Consider the following 21261-nt stretch of genomic DNA (forward strand, 5'->3'; position numbering starts at 1 on the left):
TTTTGTTTACTTTCTACCAGCCATACACTGACACACAGCTCGTTTTAACATTTGAAAGTTTGAAAGGGTTCATTTTTAGGTCATTAGAAACTCTTAGAAAAGTTCTCTACATTCTTTTAAGTTAAAAAGAAAATCTGAAAAAAATAGGGCTGGGACAGATGTATCAATTATTAATCAAGCTTCAGTTGCTCAAATGAGAGCCTTTTCAGCTTTTTGTTTCAGTGTTAGAACATTTCAATTGAAGTCCCAAACGGATTTGAAAAGTTTGGCAGTTTTGGCCCGCTTAACCCTCGCGTTAGCCTGGATGCCAGCCAAACTTAGCCAACCAAATTTGGACCAATCAAATTGTCAGGGTGGACTTCATACGATGATCAACCGTAACGTAATCGACCACGTCACCAAAGAGCGCTTGGGTACGAACCAATTCGTACGCCGTTTTCGCGCGTTATCAAGACTCCTAATCGCCTTTTAGCGTGTTTATCAACGCCGTTCGGCCTCCATTATGTGTGAATTATCGCCGTAGTGATGAAAGGACGGAAGTCTGTGGAGGGACATCAGTTGGGGTGGCTGTTGGGTAAAACAAAGGACTTCCACCCAGGAGAGCCTGGAACGTGTCCCACGTGTGGCGTTTATCAACGGTTGTATTTATTTTTTTAATAAAGCTTTCCCCAATGTTCTTTTCCTAAACCCAACCTTATTTATTTATTTTTTTTTACACGCGTGTGACGTTCTCGCGATAGCACGCCACGTGGTGTGTATGTTTACATCGGCTGTATCCAGCGTAGCCATACACACGGATAGCTCAAAATGCGTACAGATCACCCGCCACTTGGCTTAATTTTTTTTGGATCGTCATTCTCATTTTCATTGAAACACAAATAAAAATGTACTATAGTTATGTAGTGTGATTTATTTATTTTTTTGGCGAGGATCTGTACCAAACAAAGGTTTTTTGTAGGCCGGGACGTTTCTGTAGCCCCAAGATACTTCATTCAGAACGGAATTTCTCGTTAATGCAATTATCTGATCAACCAATCACACGGCAGCTGCTTCAATGCATTTAGGGGTGTGGTCCAGGGGCCTCATTTATAAAACGTGTTACGCAAGATGTAATGCTCTACTTCTGTTAGGAGCACATCCATCTCACAACCACTGAATTGTGTTTTTTCCCCATTTTTTCGTCTCATGATTGGTCATCTTGGGCTTCTTTACAAGGCTGGAGTATTCATTGATTGATTAACATGGACCTTATTAGGACGACCTCGGGAGGAGCGTGAGGCTCGTGCGGGACCGCATAAGGTAACGCACGTTCGTATTCATAACGAGAAGAGTGCGTAGCGGTGTGCGTCGCAAGGTGTTATGAATCAGAATTTTTTTTTTTGCGTACAAAAATTCTGACTTTGGCGCACAAAATCTTTCAGAATAGAATCTACGCACGGTTTTCTAAATGAGGCCCCTAGTCTAGACAATCTCCTGGGCCCAGTTTTTCAAAAAAATATAATCTGGATCAAATTGATATACAGATTTGGAAATCTCATGTTAAGCTATCCTGGATCACCTGACCCAGCTTACTTTTATGCCAGTTTTTTTAAAGGAACATTGGATTGGATCACTGTGATCCAAATGCCAAATTTCAGGATTACCAAATCCTGTTGACCAGAGCCTTAAACAGAACCAACAGTGGAGCCTACTGGCTTAGCAAACAACAGGTAGGCAAAATACCGGTGGCCACAATAGCCATGGTTTGTTTTAATTTTAAGAAACAGAAAAAAAAAACTGTAATAAACAAACATTTTACATTCTTTATTTTATGTTTTTTTTGTTTTGTTTACCATATCTCATTAGATGTTACATGCTTCACATATGCTTCAAATATGAAGAAATGTATATATCAGTAAATATTGATTTTGTGATCATTCACTTAAAAATAAAACAAACACTCTCCTTTTTGTATTTGGGTCGAAAAAATCCCAACTGAATCCACCCTTCTGATGGGATCAGGATAATCCTGTTTTTTTTGGATCAAATAAGTCCCAAACAGAGTTCAAAGTTTTGAAAAACCCAAAGGGCAGTGTGTCAAATGTAAGATCGGATTACGTGATCTGATCTTAGTTCGGAGTCCCTCTTTAGCTTTTGAAAAACCCATTTCCAAGATTTGATCCAATCCGTGATCTGAAATCCCGCTGGATTACTTTTGAAAAACTGGGCCCTGAACTCCAGACTGAATGTCAGAATGGGAAAGAAAGGTGATCTAAGCAACTTTAAATGTGGCAAGGTTGTTGGTGCCAGACAGGCTGGTCTGAGTATTTCACAATCTGCTCAGTTACTGGGATTCTCACCCACAACCATTTCTAGGGTTTATAAAGAATGGTCTGAAAAAGGAAAAACATCCAGTAAGCTGCAGTCCTCTGTGTGAAAATGTCTTGTTGATGCTAGAGGTCAGAGGAGAATGGGCCGAGTGATTCAAGCTGATAGAAGATCAACTTTGACCCAAATAACCACTGGTTACAACCGAGGTATGCAGCAAAGCATTTGTGAAGCCACAACGCGAACAACCTTGAGGAGGATGGGCTACACCAGCAGAAGACCCCACCGGGTACCACTCATCTCCACTAAAAATAGGAAAATGAGGCTACAATTTGCACGAGTGCACCAAAATTGGACAGTTGAAGACTGTAAAAATGTTGCCTGGTCTGATGAGTCTCGATTTCTGTTGAGACATTCAGATGGTAGAGTCAGAATTTGGCGTAAACAGAATGAGAACATGGATCTGTCATGCCTTGTTACCACTGGGAAGGCTGGTGGTGGGGGTGGGGGTGTAATGGTGGGGGGGACCCCTTTCGCCTTCAGAACTGCCTTAATTCTTTGTGGCATTGATTCAACAAGGTGCTGGAAGCATTCCTTAGATCAGGGGTCTTCAATGTTTTTCAAGCCAAGGACCCCTTAACTGACAGAAAGACAGAGCAGGGACCCCTTGCTACATATATTGTATAAAATGAAGTTGCATATTAAACTGGGCCTACACTAACGTTTACCTTTTTGCATAGAATACTAAGATATTAAAATAGCCTGTTCATTTTTAACATGATTTTATATATCATGTTTTAATGTTAAACATACATGTAGCACTGTGGATCCTTATACTGTATCTGGGGATGGCTTTACTGACATCCTAACCTATAGGCCAGTAAAGCTATCATCAGTGGGGATTCATATTTGATATGTTGGATTCATTTTAGGACTTTTTCCATTTTTGAAGAAAATACTTTTAAAACATAATTTGGAGCCCCCCCTACATTGCCTCTGAGGACCCCCTAGGGGTCATGGACCCCCTGTTGAAGATCCCTGCTTTAGAAATGTTGGCCCATATTGATAGGATAGGGTCCTTAGTATGGTCTTCCTAATAATCCTTTAGGTCAGAGTATTTTGCGTTTAACATATGATTAACGATTAACGATTTCGATAAAATTGCGATTAATTGTGCAGCCCCTAATTTCAATGATAAAACGCCAGCGAAAAGCTGCAAATCCTCACGTGAGAAGCTAGAAGCAGAGAATGTGGCATTCTTGCTTGATGAATGATTAATTCATTAATTACCAAATTAAAAAAAAAAAATTAACAATTTATCCAAAATGTCCTGCCCGACACAAATCGGTCTGAGCTCCCCTCAGGCCGTTTCTGGACTCAAAACAGAATCAACATGTGTAAACATCATTTTTGTAATAAGTTCTCTTTTAATTCAACAACAAAAAAAAGCTGTACAGTAGAAGTGCTTCTTTCAGGGCTCCTGCTGAGAGAGTCAGGGGAGGAACTGGCGGGAGGCTTTGAGGACGGCGGGACCGGTCCCGTGTTGGCGGAGCAGATCCTTGGCCCGTTGCCGGAGCGACTCGGAGACGGCCGGGGAAGCCTTGCCGAGGTGCAGCAGAACCAGGCAGCACTCGACCACGTCTGGATGAGGAAACATCTGGGGAGGGAAACGGCAGACAAAAGATGGTACCGCTCATCAGGAGGATAGCACTTCACCACCCAAATCCTTCAGTTTGTTGACATTTCTGTCCTTGTAAAGTGTGTGTGTGTGTGTGTGTGTGTGTGTGTGTGTGTGTGTGTGTGTGTGTGTGTGTGTGTGTGTGTGTTACTCTGTACCTTGACGGTGTCAGGCAGGTCGGCCAGCAGTTTCTGCTGTTGGGACATCTTGGTAGACAGAGACAGCAGAGTCTCGGGCTCCTCTGGCCTGGGGAGGAGAACACAGAGGTTTAAAGGCAGTGTCGGAATGTAACCAAGTACAAATGCTACGTTACTGAACTCACAGGCGTAATTTACGGGGCTACTGGCCAGTGCAACCCACCCCAAAAACCATATTATAGTATAGAAGACATTTACACCAGAAATGGTTGCAGAAGAATTCAGCAGAATGTAGACAAAGGAAGTGTTTGACGTTCAACGTTTCAGTGTGGCTCAACAGTGGAGACCTCAACCTCTCCGTTGTTACTCCCTGGACTGTACTTAAGTAGAATTTTACCGTACCTGTACTTTACTTTGTTATTTATACTTCCGGAAACTTTTACTCCACTACATAGCCTAAATACAATGTATACTTTTACTCCGATACATTTCCCCTGAGCAGCTTCGTTACTTGCGAGAAATGTTTCCATCCGTCGGAGTGAACGATTCTCACTCATACAAAAAAGAATCTGTTTTTCTCTTTGACGATGTCAGACTTGATGTTTAAGAGGCTGGAAAAACCCTGAAAATGATGCTTCACTACAAGGAAGGCACAATGAAGTTCATAATAAAAGTTTTCCTTCTAATAGTTAAGTACATTTAATAGGATAAAATTACTTTTGATACTTTTGTACAGTAAATAGCAGACACAACGGCCGGACACTACGAGCTGAAACGCCTCAAATCTTCAAAGCTTCCCCAGATTGAGCTTTACTTTTCAGAATGAGCAAAAATTAACCACCTAGTACCTCACTAAGGCCATATCTAACTAGCCTGGTCCTACCAGACTCTGGTCCACTAGCCTGGTCCTACCAGACTCTGGTCCACTAGCCTGGTCCTACCAGACTCTGGTCCACTAGCCTGGTCCTACCAGACTCTGGTACACTAGCCTGGTCCTACCAGACTCTGGTACACTAGCCTGGTCCTACCAGACTCTGGTACATTAGCCTGGTCCTACCAGACTCTGGTACACTAGCCTGGTCCTACCAGACTCTGGTACATTAGCCTGGTCCTACCAGACTCTGGTACACTAGCCTGGTCCTACCAGACTCTGGTACATTAGCCTGGTCCTACCAGACTCTGGTACACTAGCCTGGTCCTACCAGACTCTGGTACACTAGCCTGGTCCTACCAGACTCTGGTACACTAGCCTGGTCCTACCAGACTCTGGTCCACTAGCCTGGTCCTACCAGACTCTGGTAGCCAAAACGATTGTGATTGGTTTAAAGAAATGAACCAATAAATGAACCAATAAACCAGAGCACGTTGTTCTCCCATCCCAGAGTGTTGTGTGGACCTTCCTTCGCGGCGCTGTGGAGGAGGAACCTCCAGGATCTGTGCTAAGCTAGGCTAGCGGTGGGTGCGTCAGACAGAGTTAGGACACGCACAGAGATGAGGAGGGTATGTATGGACTGATCTACCTCTGGGGGATAACGCTGAATAAGACAAAGTCCCAATAAGTCGCCGTGCTCCTTTAACAACCAGTCATCAATAACAGAGAGCCCTCACCGTTGGCTGTCTGATGACTCGCTGGCGGTGGAGGTCTGCACCACGGGCCCGTCTGCCTCTTCCTCCCCAGGGTGGAGCTGCCCTCCCTGGGCTCTGCTGTGCTGCAGCACCATGGCCGCCAGCCGCTCCTGGATCTCCCGCACCGACCGCTGAGTGGCCTGGCAGGCGGCGTGATGCTCGGACAGGAGCGCGGACGCGTCAAAGTCCAGTTCACCAACGCTCCCGGTCGCCGGGCAGGCGCTCCCCTCCGGCGCCGACACGCCTCCGTTCACCGCTCCGTCCTGCGCGCCGTCTCCGGCCGCCGAGAGGGGAACTCGGCTCTGGATCTGGGCGGAGCGCGTCCACCAGTGTTGGTACAGCCGGTGGTAATGGACCAGCGCCTGCAGGCTGTCGGCGGCCGCTCTGGCTTCTCCCTCGGTGTGAGCGAGTGTTTTGGGGTGTTTCCTGGAACAAACGCTGACGTCGCCTGGTGGGAAATGATAAAACGGTGACGGGACAGCTCTAGTTACAGCTCCGAAACACACATGATAATACATTATGGCTCCATATCCTTTCCATTATCGACTAATCTATTGATTGATCAAATCATTGTTTAGGCTTAAAAGGGTAATTTCTGTATTTTTCAATCTAGACCCCATTTCCTTATGCATTGGTGTCTAAGTGAATAATGTGAACAAAAATCTATGAAAAGTCTTTGGCCACTTTGACAGGGACAATAAGCAGGTTGCTTTCTATCATGCACAAATAAAAATGTCACAGAACGTTTGCTGTTAAATTGTAACAATGAGCACTCAAACACACCAAACCAACAGTTACTAAAAACACACACAAAAACAGATTTTGCACGGGCACTGCACTAGTCCTTTAAAAATGGCAGAACATAGTGAAACAGCCCAACGCGACACCTTCAAATGTCTTGGTTTGTCTGACAAAGAGTCCAAACCAGGGGTCGACCGATTATCGGCCTGGCCCTTTATCGTGGTCCAATATCACATTTTGTCAATAATCGGGCAACCCTATGCAGCACCAAGTTCAAATCGGATTGTCCGATTGGAGCGACAGACGTACCGTCGGGGAACAGCAGCCTGCACAGCTCTGCAGAGAGACAGAAGTGGCCGGCGTCTCGGAGCCAGGCCGCCGCCTGCCACAGCTCCTTGATCAGCTGGCCGCCGTCGTCCAGCAACCAGCTCAACACCGCGCGGGTCAGATGGAGGGATGAATACAGCTGGACCTGAGGACAGGTGAGACACAAGCACCAAGGAAGACAGGAGGACAGGACCGAGTCAGACAAAGGAATCTGACGAAGGCCGTGTTCACACTTGGCGTCTTTTCTTAAGCTGCCAGCGTCTGTTTTTTAGGGGTGGGAATCACCAGAGGCCTCACGATACGATATCATCCCGATACTTATGTCACGATACGATATTATTGCGATTTTAAACATATTGCAATATTCTGCAATATATTGCAATGTATTTACCTTTTTTCCAATTTCAGATTTTTCCCAATTTCAAATGATGTCCCCAAAGGACAATTTTGTCAACATCTGTTTTATCTAAAAAGATACATTTCTCTGTTTGTTCATCTCACTTCAATTTTATTGCTGCAAAATCAGATTGTCAAGCAGACAGACTGACCAAGACATATATAATAAAAGATCGATACTTGGCGTCTGTGTATCGATACGGTATTGCCACGAAAAATATCACGATACTATGCTGTATTGATTTTTTCCCCCACCCCTACTGTTTTTGCATTCAAATCCTAGTGTGGAGTAAACCGTGCTGAGCGCCACCGCCGACTGCTTTTTCTGGTTCAACCAATACGGTTCAATTTTTCTGAAGAAACGCCCTACGTCAAGCGCTTTTTCGACAGCCGACCAGTGACAGGCAGGGTAGCCAGACCTGTCGTTTCCATTAGGGCTGCGCAATATATAGATTTTTTTTAATCGTCATCGCAATATCAACTGCCGCAATTTACATATCGCAAAAGGCTGCGACATATCGCGAAAGACACACCATTTTGTTAGTTGAAAGAAAATATCAGTAAAAACTGCACTTTAAAATGTTCTTTTTTTAGTGCTGCCTTTTATATTTAATTCAAATGTTCAATTTTTTTCAATAAAAGAATGTTGGAAATTATTTCATTTGTTATGAATTCAACAAGAAATTTGTTGTATTTTAGCAGAATACTGAAAGCAGCAGAACTGAGTAAACTTTAATATCAGTTTATTTATCGCACGTAATATCGGTATCGCAATATTCAACGTTATCGCAAATGGCATATTTTCCTCATATCGTGCAGCCCTAGTTTCCATAACAACAAGAAAAAATGGAGTCGGAGCACAGCGAGTTATATATGACTGGGTGCTTCCTGTTTAGGGGAACTCGCTTGTTTTTTTGTTTTTTTACGTTAGTAGCAGCGCTCTCTCTCTAGCTCGCTCCACCGATTGGTTTCATCTCACACCGCGCCACATAGCGCTCTACACTAGGTTACTGTAGCAGTAGCTGTTGTTATAGCAACAAAAGATGCTCTTCTTGGAACCAAAACGCAGCCAGCTTCTTCTTTCTTTACTACAAAAGCGCCCTAGTCAACTTTTTCTTGTGAAAAAAAAAAAAGACTCCAAGTGTGACCATGGCCTTCCTTCATCTCTGCTCTAACTTGTAAGTCGCTTCTCGTAAATATCAAAATGGCGCGCCTTGTTTGCCCTTTTTACCCAGCGTACACGTGAAAACACGCTGTATGGGGACAGACTGCGCACCTGTCTCAGAGGAATGTTGGCGCTGGGCGTCGGACTCTCCACAGACTTCAGCTCCTGTCGGAGAGCCGCGGCGCCGCGCTGTCCGGCCGACGTTTGGGAGACCCCGAACTGCTCCTCCCACACGTCCCTCACGCGGTCCAGGATGCTGCTGGGGCGCCGGCCCGGCGACGCCCACGGGTGACTGGAGACGCAGGGCTGGGGGTCGGCCAGCAGCTCAGCGGCCAGCAGCTCGGCGGCGCAAAGATGCAGCCGGTGGACCTGCACACAGTCCAAACAGTTTAGATTCAGAGTCAAGACCTTCAGTCAAAAAAATTAAATACAAAAAAAGCACTCACAAGGCGTCGGATGCTTCCGGAAGGAGTGGATACATGTAGTCAATTAAATTTATGTTTAAAAAGTACAATTCCAGCGCAAAATGAACCTAGGGGTTAATAACAGATGTGTACCCACTCTGTCATTCTCTGGGACATGTTTTCATGCTAATCGAATGTGTTTGTAGCTTGAAACAAGCTAGCGTGGACCGCTGATTAGCTTACAACGCTAGTATTTGGGGCACAGGGAAAGTGACAACAAATCGCTATTTATACCACTAAAAAGGCTCAAAATAGCACCACACTTCCACGGAAGCATAATGAGGGTCACTACATGTAAACCGAAGCATTGGGAACTTTGTAAGTGCACAGACAGTTTATTAAAACGATAGTTTAGAAAGACAGCGGCCGCCGTCTTGGGAGCTACTGTCTCTCTAAACTATCTTTTTAATAAACTGCCTGAAATTTGCATTTCTGTATATATCTAATAGGTTTGGCATTTTATCTCATATTTGGGGGTAGCAAGCTCAGTCAGTAGGGAGTTGGGCTGGGACCATAGTATGGTGGTGGACTGGTAGCTGCAGGAGGTGCCAGTTCACCTCCTGGGCACTGCCAAGGTGCTATTGAGCAAGGCACCGAACCCCCAACTGCTCGGGGAGCCTTTCCATGGGCAGCCCCCCCTCACTGACACCTCTCCATTAGTGCATGTAGAGGTACTGAGCATGTGTGTGTAATTCAGGCCTGTGTGTAATGTGTGTAATAACAACAGAGTGAAAACATTTTAATTTCCCCTTGTGGGATTAATAAAGTATAGCTTATTATCATCATTATTATATATTTTGTTACCCCTATCGAGAAATAAATAAATCCAAAAACTTCGTTTTTGTGACTTGAAAACACCTCTGTAGTGACTTGTAAGACCTAGGGGACGTGCTTGAAGGTAGCACCAGAGAATTTCGGTTTGCTTTTGCCAAGCAACCAGGAGTAGGCTAGGCACGCCCAGGAGCGCCCATCAAGCGAGTGCGTGCCGCTGTCTGTTGTAGCTAATGCGACTGCAGGGTTGTTTTTGTCCACTGACCAGCAGGCTGTCCTGTGAGCTCAGGACGTCCTGGGCGGCAGTCCAGTCCTGGGCCACAGCCAGGTCTTTAGCGCAGCGCAGCGCCAGCGACTGAGCCAGAGACGCCTCTCCCGAGAGCCTCGCCAGACTGGCCGCCGTCCGAAGCGAGGAGACGTCGTTCTTCCTGGCGATGACTTTGGCGGCGTCGAAACTGGCCCCAGCAGCCAGGTAGCTGGGAGACGGGACGAAAACAAACAATGGGAGTTAGTACGTAGGTCAAGCTCAGTGCCAGAGCACATTTAGGGCGTTTTCACGCCTATAGCCAGTTTGCTTTAGTCCGAACTTGGAGCGATTTCCCCCTGGTTCGCTTTCATTTCACACCCGGAAAAATACAAGCGTACCAAAAGGCGTCGGGGGCCGGAGCAAGAAAGTAAATACAGTAAGAAGGTTCTGTGTTCTGGACTAGTGAATATTTCTTGCATCTCCATGGTCAAACCAGCTCATTTCCTTTAAATAATCAGACATTGTAACCGAGACTCTGCTCTGCCGGTGTCAGTCTCCAAATTTAGCGTCGGCTGGTTTGACCACGGAGCTGTGAGGGACGGCGAGCTTGACCGCAATGGGTTTCTGGGAGAGAAACACCGCGAGCTGCCACAGTTTGCCGCTCTGCTGCATCGCAGATTGCAAAGCAGATCTGACCACAGAAGCGGTTTAGCTCAGACTTGCGGAGTACGCATAACAAAGGTTGGTTCGGGGTCTGATCGCGTTCTCACCACAAACGGACCGCTGCAGAGTTGGACTGAAAGGGTACCGAGAGCACCTCATCAAGCAGGTCTTTGCTTTTGGTGCGCACCCGAGTGCGATTGCCGCGTTCTCACCCGCCCAAAAGAACCACACCAAGGGGAAAAACAAACTCTAGTGCGATTCAACCGAACTAAACGAGGCAGGTGTGAAAGCACCCTTAAAGCGTAACTCTCGCCAAAATGCAACCTAGGGTCTTTGTGTGAATGTTACCCGAGTCAAACTTTCGTTTAAGCATAATTAGGACGGAAGCGCCACTTTTAAGATTTACCGTATTTTTGTTTTCGGTCTAATGGCCTTTTGAATGGTAGAGTTAGGGGCACTACTGTGATCGCATCAAAATCACTTTTTTTAAACCGCTAAGAAGGCTCGACACAACCTGAGACTTTGCTGCAAGTACCACCAGGGGCTCTACACATGAACTCAGCATTGAGAACTCACTTTAGCAGTAGTTGTTTCCGGTCGCCAACATCTCGCCAATCAAAAAGAGTCAATCTCCGAATGCGAATGAACGGATTCCATATGAGGAAATATTCTTATATGGAGGCTCCTTTTTCAACTACAAGGTCAATATTGTTTTTCACTAACGACAAAACAACAAATAATCCGTGCATTTCTATGGAACTAAACTTTAGGAGCTTTCCATCTTTACTCTCCTCCCCGTTACGTCTCATTCGGAGATCGACTCTTTGACTGGCAAGATGGCGGCGAGCTGAAAAACCAACAGCTACAGTGAGTTGTTCAAAACCTTGTTTAGTAAACTGGGTACACAACCAATGTTCTCAATGCTGAGTTCAGGTGTAGAGCCCCCGGTGATACTTGGAGCAAAGTCTCATGTTGTGTCGAGCCTTCTTAGTGGTTTAAAAATAGTGATTTTGATGCGATCATAGCAGTGCCACTAGCAATCCCATTCAAAAGGCCATTAGACCGAAAATGAAAATACGGTCAATCTTAAACCCTTGTGTTGTCCTTCGGGTCCCCGGGACCCGTTCAGTATATTTGGCAAAAAGATCCTAGGTTGCATTTTGGCGAGAGTTAAGCTTTAAACACAGCTTAAGACGACCAAAGTGGTGTACAAAAAAAAAAAAAGCACTAAAAAGGTGCTGGATAGAAGAACATTTACATGTAAAACATAAAAGTAGCCCCTGCCCTCGCCTACTCACCATTTGGCAGCTGAAGAGAAATGGCCGTCCCTCTCCAGCACGCCGGCCCAGCAGGTGTACAGCTCCTTCAGGAGCGGCTCGTCGGCGGGCAGCCGCGCTTTGACCAGAGCTATGGCCTCCCTGGCAACACACGTTTCACAACGAAAAGAATCGTCTCATTCATTTGGATGGGAAACACTGCAAAAGTTCAACTAGAAGAAGCACTTTCATTTTATAATGCCAAGTAAACAAAACGCTGCGTAACACTGTGACTAACAGAAGCGCATAGAATAACTTTCACTTCTAGAGCTTAATGGTAATAGTCGCCAACTATTCTGATAATCGATTAATGGTTTCAAGTCATTTTTTATGAACAAAAAAAAAAGTAAAATATTCTCTTGATTTCAGCTTCTTAAATGCGATGTTGCACACAAAACACATTTTAGACCATTAAACACACAACTGTTCGGAGCCTTTTCCACTTTCTAAAAACGGGAGGAATTTTCTGCATCGAGTGCTTTTACTTTCAATATTTTAAGTACATTTTCCTGATGATACTTACAGACTTTTACTTAGGTAACATTTTCAATGCAGGAGTTTTACTTAGAGTACGTTTTACAGTGTGGTGGTAGTACTTTTACTGCAGTAATGGATCTGAATACTTCTTCCACCACTGGACACAAGTCATTAGTTTGGAAAACCTTGTTCACAATGTACCGCCACCGTTTTGGATGATGACTGATGATGGCTCAGTTAGCCTCTCGATTGTTAACAGAGCTTTCCGGAAACCTCTGCAGTCGCATATCTTCCAGCTGTTGAAACGTTAATCACCAAATATTTTGATAAATCGATTAATCATTTCAAGTCTTTTTTAATTTTTTTAAATGAAAAAAGTCAAAGGTCTCCGATTCCAGCTTGTTAAATGTGAATATTTCTTCTCTCCTCTTACCATTTTATGACATTTTAGAGACCAAACAACTAATCCATTAGAAAATAAATCGACAGATTCCTCGACTATGAAAAGAACCGCTTTTATTAATTTTTAACTGCAATTGTATCGAAATTGCAATATGGACTAGTGCAATATTTGTTAATGGCAAAATATGTGTCTAACCATTCGGAATAAAGTATTGTGGTGCTGCAGAGACGTCCACACAAATCCTATCCTACAGACTAAAGAAAAAAAATCTTTGTTTGATACAGATCCTCGCAAAAGTCACACTATAATCATTTTAATTTCTTCCAATGTTAATTTTTTATGAAAAGGAGAATAACTGTACAAAAACGATAATTCCCTCCAATATCGTGAATCATATCGCAATCGCAACATCAGTCAAAATAATCGCAATTAAATATATTTCCTGACATCGTGCGGCCCTGGTTGCAGCCCTACTCTTTTCTCTTCGTTCAAAAACCCCAGAAGACGAAGAGCGTGAACCTGTAGAGCTTGTGCGAGCGCAGCAGGTCGACGGCCGGGTACAGCCGGTTGATGGACAGCAGGTGGGACGCTGCCTTCAGGTACTGCTCCTGCAGACACAGCTGCCTGGCCAACGCCTCCGCCGTCCGGCTCCACACCTCGAACCCGGCTGCAAGGGGAGACACACGAGTACCGTTAACGTATCCGGAAGCCTCCTGACCTTTGTCCCTCATCGGCTTTGGACAATCCATGTTTTATGTCAGGGGTTTTCCTGCATTGAGGATTTTTTGGGCGCCAGCCCCAAAGGAAAACCACCAGCACCAAGACGATGAGAATTGAGAATAAAAACAGGGATTCAAATCCTCTCTAAATGTGAAATTAGTTATTATCTTGACTAGGAGAAACATAGGTTTAAGGATGATCACAGATTTTCACCCGGGTAGACCATAAAAGTAGTGATCATCAATCAGCGTATGGAACCATCCAGGTTATATTTTTGGGAAATTTGGTTGAGAAGAAAGCCATACTTCTGATATGGGAACTTTGAAAGCGAGTCAAATTTGACCCGAGGACAACATCAACAGACAGGAGGGTCACATCTGATGCGCTTTTATTTAGGAAAAACTGTAAACTGCAGTCAGAAACGTGCAGAATATTTCTATAATTCAGCATTCATCAACACAACACAAGTCGTTACCCATAGGAGCTAGGGAGAGCAGGTGGTCGTTCAGCTCTCCTCTCTCGGTGGCGAGCTGCAGCGCCCCCTGCAGGTCTCCGCTCCACAGGCGCAGGTACACCACCGAGTCAAAGTGGCCCGCCTCCACGTGGCCCTCCTCTGAAGAACAGCAGAGCCAATCACAACATCAGAAATCTCGCTCCATTTTAAAAAAGGCTTTTTCCAAGAGCTGAAACCTGGTGCGTTAGAATTAGAATTCCTGACATGAAAAGCGGGGCGTGTTCAATCGCCAAACGGTGTGCACAGTTTGCTACGGTTGAGCGGTGTGAAACGGGCCTTGCGTTGCGTCGGCGTGTCTCTCGTTTATTGGCTGTGTCCCAGGCGATACCCAATCAGCAGAGACGTGTCTGTAAACTCGTGGCAATAAAAAGGCAGAGCGTTTGCGCGCACAACAGGATGTTCAGCACCCTCGTTTCTGTTTAAAAAAAACAAAAAACAAAACGTCTTGCTACGTTTGGTCGGGGCTGAACGTGGCCACGATTTAGTGCTGCGATTTACACTTCGGGCAACAACAACAAACTTCGAGCTAGCGAGCTACACGCCGAAAATGGCAACTTTTGAAGAAAATTTGGATGGTGCAACAAGGCAGGCCTGCTCGGTTCTTTCGGGGAATGATTGTAAAGATTTAGATAGAATATGTTTATGGCATTTCCTCTCTAACGGAGACGTTTTGGGACCACCAACTGGTGGCGGTGTATCAGCTAACTTAAATAGCTCACGTTACTGTATTGTGTCAACAGTTCACTTCATTTAATGTTGTATGTGACGGTTTCTTTTGCGGGGTGCAAGTTCCTTGCCGAGACTATCTTGAAGAGTCACCGTCGCTGCGTCCGGAGCTTAATTAAACTTGTGAAATGGGCAGATTAACAAAGTGAAGAAAAGAAATCCCCCAAGCACATGAACATGTTTCATCACCTGATCTAGTGTTAGTCAGAGAGTGGACATACGACAGCAGGAAAGCCTTTACTCCAGGCTAAGATAAACCAACGTACCTTCTGCCTCAAACATGCGGTACAGAGCCTGTCTGTCAGAGAAGAGGCCCAGGTGGACGTGCTCTCCCTGGCCTGGGACACACCCTGCAGGGGGAGCTGTAACACACACACACACACACACACACACACACACACACACACACACACACACACACACACACACACACACACACACACACACACACACACACACACACACACACACACACACACACACACACACACACACACACACACACACACACACACACACACTTTGAATGATACATGGATTGTTGTAGTTTAGTTTTCTTCAAGGCTTTAGTTGTTAGGGTTAGTTTAGTTTAGTTCACTATAACTATTTCCCTCTGCGTAGGTTTGTTTGGGTGCTCCGTAGCGGGCCGAGTCTTACCAGCGCTGTGTCTGACCGAGGCCAGAGTGACGCAGTCCTGCAGCAGATCCTCTTTGGGCCGATGGTCCATGGAGGTGCTGATGGGCAGCATGGAGCGGGGCTTCTTCTTCTTCAGCAGGGCCAAGTCTGGATACAAAAACACACAAAACACCCGTACAGTTACACAGACACACACACACAACCACGTACACACATTCAGCTGAAGTTAGTTTTCGTAACTTTTCGGTGCGTACCTGGTTTGTCTTTGCTCTTTACAGCGGTGAAAGATTTCCGTTGCGTCTCAAAAGCAGCTGAAACTAAAATTTCAGAATTAAGTTAGTTATTCAGTTAAAAAAAGGTCCCAACAAACGTACATAATATAAATAATAATGTATACTTTATTAATCCCACAAGGGGAAATTACAATGTTTTCACTCTGTTATTACACACACATGCTCAGTACCTATACATGAGAGATGTCAGAGTGAGGGGGCTGCCCATGGAAAGGCGCCCCGAGCTGTTGGGGGGTTCGGTGCCTTGCTCAAGAGTAGAGCACCTTGGCAGTGCCCAGGAAGTGAACTGGCACTTCTTCAGCTACCAGTCCACCACCATACTATGGTCCGTATGGGGACTTGACCCAGCAACCCTCCAGTTCCCAACCCAACTCCCTACTGACTGAGCTCCTGCCACACCCAACTATCCATAACAGCTAGAGCTGGAACAATTACAAATCTTGCTGTACAATTAATTGTCCCAGAAATAATTGCGATTAACAATATAATTGTCTTTTAGTCCACTTTTTATATATACAGTGCCTTGCGAAAGTATTCGGCCCCCTTGAACGTTTCGACCTTTTGCCACATTTCAGGCCTCAAACATAAAGATATAAAACTGTAATTTTTTGTGAAGAATCAACAACAAGTGGGTCCCAATTATGAAGTGGAACGAAATTCATTGGCTATTTCAAACTTTTTTAACAAATAAAAAACTGAAAAAGTGGGCGTGCAAAATTATTCAGCCCCTTTACTTTCAATGCAGCAAACTCTCTCCAGAAATTCAGTGAGGATCTCTGAATGATCCAATGTTGACCTAAATGACTAATGATGATAAATAGAATCCAGCTGTGTGTAATCAAGTCTCCGTATAAATGCACCTGCTCTGTGATAGTCTCAGAGGTCCGTTTAAAGCGCAGAGAGCATCATGAAGAACAAGGAACACACCAGGCAGGTCCGAGATACTGTTGTGGAGAAGTTTAAAGCCGGATTTGGATACAAAAAGATTTCCCAAGCTTTAAACATCCCAAGGAGCACTGTGCAGCGCGATAATATTGAAATGGAAGGAGTATCAGACCACTACAAATCTATGAAGACCCGGCCGTCCCTCTAAACTTTCAGCTCATACAAGGAGAAGACTGATCAGAGATGCCAGCCAAGAGGCCCATGATCACTCTGGATGAACTGCAGAGATCTACAGCTGAGGTGGGAGACTCTGTCCATAGGACAACAAACAGTCGTATACTGCACAAATCTGGCCTTTATGGAAGAGTGGCAAGAAGAAAGCCATTTCTTAAAGATATCCATAAAAGTGTCGTTTAAAGTTTGCCACAAGCCACCTGGGAGACACACCAAACATGTGGAAGAAGGTGCTGTGGTCAGATGAAACCAAAATCAAACTTTTGGCAACGGAGCAATGCAAAACGTTATGTTTGGCGTAAAAGCAACACCGCTCATCACCCTGAACACAGCACCCCCACTGTCAAACATGGTGGTGGCAGCATCATGGTTTGGGCCTGCTTTTCCTCAGCAGGGACAGGGAAGATGGTTAAAATTGATGGGAAGATGGATGGAGCCAAATACAGGACCATTCTGGAAGAAAACCTGATGGAGTCTGCAAAAGACCTGAGACTGGGACGGAGATTTGTCTTCCAACAAGACAATGATCCAAAACATAAAGCAAAATCTACAATGGAATGGTTCACAAATAAACATATCCAGGTGTTAGAATGACCAAGTCAAAGTCCAGACCTGAATCCAATCGAGAATCTGTGGAAAGAACTGAAAACTGCTGTTCACAAACGCTCTCCATCCAACCTCACTGAGCTCGAGCTGTTTTGCAAGGAGGAATGGGCAAAATGTCAGTCTCTACTGTGCAAAACTGATAGAGACATACCCCAAGCCACTTACAGCTGTAATCGCAGCAAAAGGTGGCGCTACAAAGTATTAACTTAAGGGGGCTGAATAATTTTGCAGCCAATATTTCAGTTTTTAATTTGTTTAAAAGGTTTGAAATATCCAATACATTTCGTTCCACTTCATGATTGTGTCCCACTTGTTGATTCTTCACAAAAAATTACAGTTTTATATCTTTATGTTTGAGGCCTGAAATGTGGCAAAAGGTCGAAAAGTTCAAGGGGGCCGAATACTTTCGCAAGGCACTGTATATATATATATATATATATACATACATATACACACACACACACACACACACACACACACACACACACACACACACACACACACACACACACACAAATTAAAGTTTTGACTGAATCCCTGGATACATATTTAACTTAGATCCCGGTTATGTGACCCAGATAATGTAATACGACAGGTACACAGCCTATAAAGTAAGCAACGCCTCTTAATTATCATAAAATATTGTATTTTTTTTCAAACAAAGAAACAGCGATTACGTAAAAATGTTGCGATTATCCGATTATGTAATAATGGTTACAGGCCTAGTAACAACTACTCCGTTACCTGATGGAGGTACAGGACTGTTAATAGAGCCGACTTCATCTTCCTCTTCCTCCCCAGACAGCTCCTGTCCCGCCGCCTTCTCGCCTCCTGTAACGGGCTCGCCGTTCATCTCCGGCGGCGTAGCTCCTCCGCCCGCAGACGCCTTCTTGTTCTTCCTCTTCTGCTTGGGGTTGGCCTTCATCTTCTCCTTCAGGTCGACCATCTTTTTCCCTGAGAGGAGAAGCATGTGAAGGTTACCGTCTGCCGGTTACACCGATTAACCCGTTGTTGTGGGTGTTGGGAGGACGTGGGTCCTGGGCCTCTTCACCTTTGGGGGGCTTTTTAAACTCTTGTTTGGAGACCCTCCACTCCTGCAGGGTGAAGTCCTTCCCTCCCGTCCAGATGGCATCCGGGTCGACAGGCGACCAGTCCACGCACAGCAGGTAACCGCTGTGGCCGCGGTAGTTACAGACCGCCGCCTCGGGCAGCACGTCCCACACCTCGACGGGACAAAAGCATCCAATGACGTCACAAATCACAAAGGGGGAGGGAGGGGAGGGGAGGATTAGAAAGAAAACAAGAAAGAAAAGTATGGAACATGAAACAGAAAATGTTTGATGCATTAGCTAACAAAAATCAAGTCATTTCTGAAGAAGGAGCACGTGGCGTACAGATTCAAGATTTAAAAGCTTAGATACGGTCCCTATGCAGTAGCCTGACGAGCACCTCTTAAAAAAGTTAACTACACGTCGCGGCGACTGTGATTGGTCCGCTCGGCCGTGGCTTGGTAGCGTTGCCATTCTCCCTACTCATTTTCTAGGGTTCTCCTTCTCCGTGAACCGCGTGAAATCAAGGGTTAACTTTTCCTGCTCCAGAGTTCCCACCGTGGTCAGAAAGATCAGGGGAGACTCTTTGTTTCTCCGCCTCCGCCGCCAAAGTCGCTACTCGCACCGCAGCTAATCTAATTTGTCACGGTTAATTAGTGGAATTTTTTCCCTTATTAATAAAAAAGCAAAGGGTGGCTACTTTGAAGAATCTAAAATATAAGACATGTTTTCAGTTATTTCACACTTTTTTGTTAAGTACATAATTCCATATGTGTTCATTCATAGTTTTGATGCCTTCAGTGAGAATCTACAATGTCAATAGTCATGAAAATAAAAAGGAAACGCATTCAATGAGAAGGTGTGTCCAAACTTTTGGCCTGTTCTGTATGTACTTCGCAACGGCGTCGATATTACGCAGAAGTATAAATCAAGCTTAAGACAGAGTCTGGCGCATCTGGCGGGAACGTGTGCGTTTAGCCAGAACGCTGGCCTGGGACTGACCTGGGCCGTGGCGTCATAGGAGACGGTGACCAGCCGTGCTTCGTGGTGAGGACTCCAGGCCATGCTGGTGATTTTAGAGGTATGACCACACAGCCTGCGAAACGGCTCCGTCATCACCACGGGGCTTTCTGGAGGATTCTCTGTGCAAAAGGTTAAAAAAAATTAAAAATAAAAGCACCAGTGTCTATACCCACCGAGCTCTTGACCCTTCTGTTGTCTTCCAGTCGACCAACAAGCAACTTTGGGTTTTTCTGGGTCAAAATTCAAACTTTTTTGGTCAACTTTTTTTGTCGTCATTTCTGACCCTTTTGTCACTCCCCGATGTTTTTGGCACTTTTTTTCACTTTTATCCAAGTTTTTTTGGCACTTTTTCCAGTGTTTTTGACAATTTTTTTTATCATTTTGCCATGACATTGCATACAACACCCAAATTGAATGAAAGTAGTGAACTGATAATTTACTTTACTAGTTGTATGGAACCATCCACATTGTTGTTTTTTTTTATGTTGGTTGAAAGAAACCCAAATTTGTGACATAGAAATGTTTTGAAAATGGTCAACCCGAGGACAACAGGAGGGTTAAAATGTTACACATCTAAAATGTCATGTTATTTAATACTCATGTTCAGGCGAGCTCACAAATAAATGCAGGGCAGGTTTGAATAATGCAATGTGCGTGAGGTGTCCCCCCCCCTCACCTATGACGGGGCGGAGGTCGTGCACGTAGACGGTGGCGTTGCTGGAGCCCGACGCCAGCAGGCAGTGCAGCTCCGGCGAGGAGCCGTGGCCGTGATGCCAGCGCAGCGTGTTGATCATCTTGTGGTGCTGCTGGATGCTGCACAGCAGTTTCAGGGCGGGGGCCTGCATTACCGCTCGATGCAGCTGCGAGAGCGGAGGGAAGCATACGGAGGGGGGGCGAAAATAAAGGGAACACGACAACTTCCATTAGGAGTTCAAAAGTGCACCATTTTAAAGACATGGATAAACTAGGAAGAAGGAATTAGGAGGAATTAACATCTGTTAATCCGACTCAATTCGTTTACCAAACAGTGCGCTGGTAGTGGGTGCCCAGATGGTCACTAAAACCTCCTGTAAATACCCAGCGTTAGAACTTACACGTACGAAAATAAGTTGTGTTTAATTCTCTTGGCAGCGTAGCTCTTACTCCCCTCTCTGTGGCACGAGACACCCGTCTCCAGCCCACAGTTTGGGTGCAGCTGCTGGGGAATCATTTAGGTCTAAAAATGAGTCTTGAAACCAGCAGCAAAGCCCAACTTTACTTTTAATGAAATGCGACAAAGAGAAATGCCCTCCCCTGGATACCAGAGTAACCTACTTCCTTGTCCAGCGGCTGCAATAAATATGGCGGAGGAGGAGAAATCACGGCGCACGAAATCATCTGAGAAGTGCTGGATGGTTATTTATTTGTGCCAGAACGTAACGTAATCACTGGGAAACAATCATGAAGGAAGCTTTACTCATCTCTCTCTACGTTGGCGGATTCAAGCAGCTACAAAACGTTAGTTCTGCTGGTGTACAGATGGACGTGAGACAGGCCACTCACCCGTCCTCGTTGCCGATGGCGACCACTTTCCCATCTGGCTTCCAGCGGAGGTCGGTGTGTGGAGACAGCTTGTGCTGTTGGGAAGCAGAGCTCGCCGTTATAACCCATTTCATAAATCACCTGCAATCACTCACATTCAGCGGAGAGAAAAAAAAGGGGGGAAACAAACTGTCGCAGCCGGGACCTGGAGTCTGTGAACATCCCACGTCAGTTTATTTTACACCTGGAGCGTTTTGGTCAGGCTCTGCTGGGGCTGAAAATTTGATTTGATGACATCATGGGCCCCATTTTAACGATCCGAGCACACGGCGTGAA

General features: G+C 45.2%; 1 protein-coding gene across 1 annotated transcript in view; it reads right to left on the reverse strand.

The window, feature by feature from the left end:
• Window positions 1-3714: 3714 nt before the first annotated feature.
• Window positions 3715-21261, reverse strand: part of gemin5 (gem (nuclear organelle) associated protein 5) — a 34946-nt gene continuing 17399 nt past the window's right edge. The window contains 17 exon segments of the mRNA XM_039826349.1: window positions 3715-3964; window positions 4144-4231; window positions 5731-6196; window positions 6799-6961; window positions 8489-8746; window positions 9878-10088; window positions 11821-11940; window positions 13238-13385; window positions 13914-14051; window positions 14945-15040; window positions 15336-15461; window positions 15569-15631; window positions 18077-18286; window positions 18384-18555; window positions 19384-19523; window positions 20081-20254; window positions 20936-21020. Of these exon segments, the coding sequence (XP_039682283.1) occupies window positions 3800-3964; window positions 4144-4231; window positions 5731-6196; window positions 6799-6961; window positions 8489-8746; window positions 9878-10088; window positions 11821-11940; window positions 13238-13385; window positions 13914-14051; window positions 14945-15040; window positions 15336-15461; window positions 15569-15631; window positions 18077-18286; window positions 18384-18555; window positions 19384-19523; window positions 20081-20254; window positions 20936-21020 (2823 nt within the window). The 3' untranslated portion in view covers window positions 3715-3799.

Source organism: Perca fluviatilis, chromosome 16, assembly GCF_010015445.1.
Source record: "Perca fluviatilis chromosome 16, GENO_Pfluv_1.0, whole genome shotgun sequence".
In the NCBI taxonomy this organism is placed as follows: domain Eukaryota; kingdom Metazoa; phylum Chordata; class Actinopteri; order Perciformes; family Percidae; genus Perca; species Perca fluviatilis.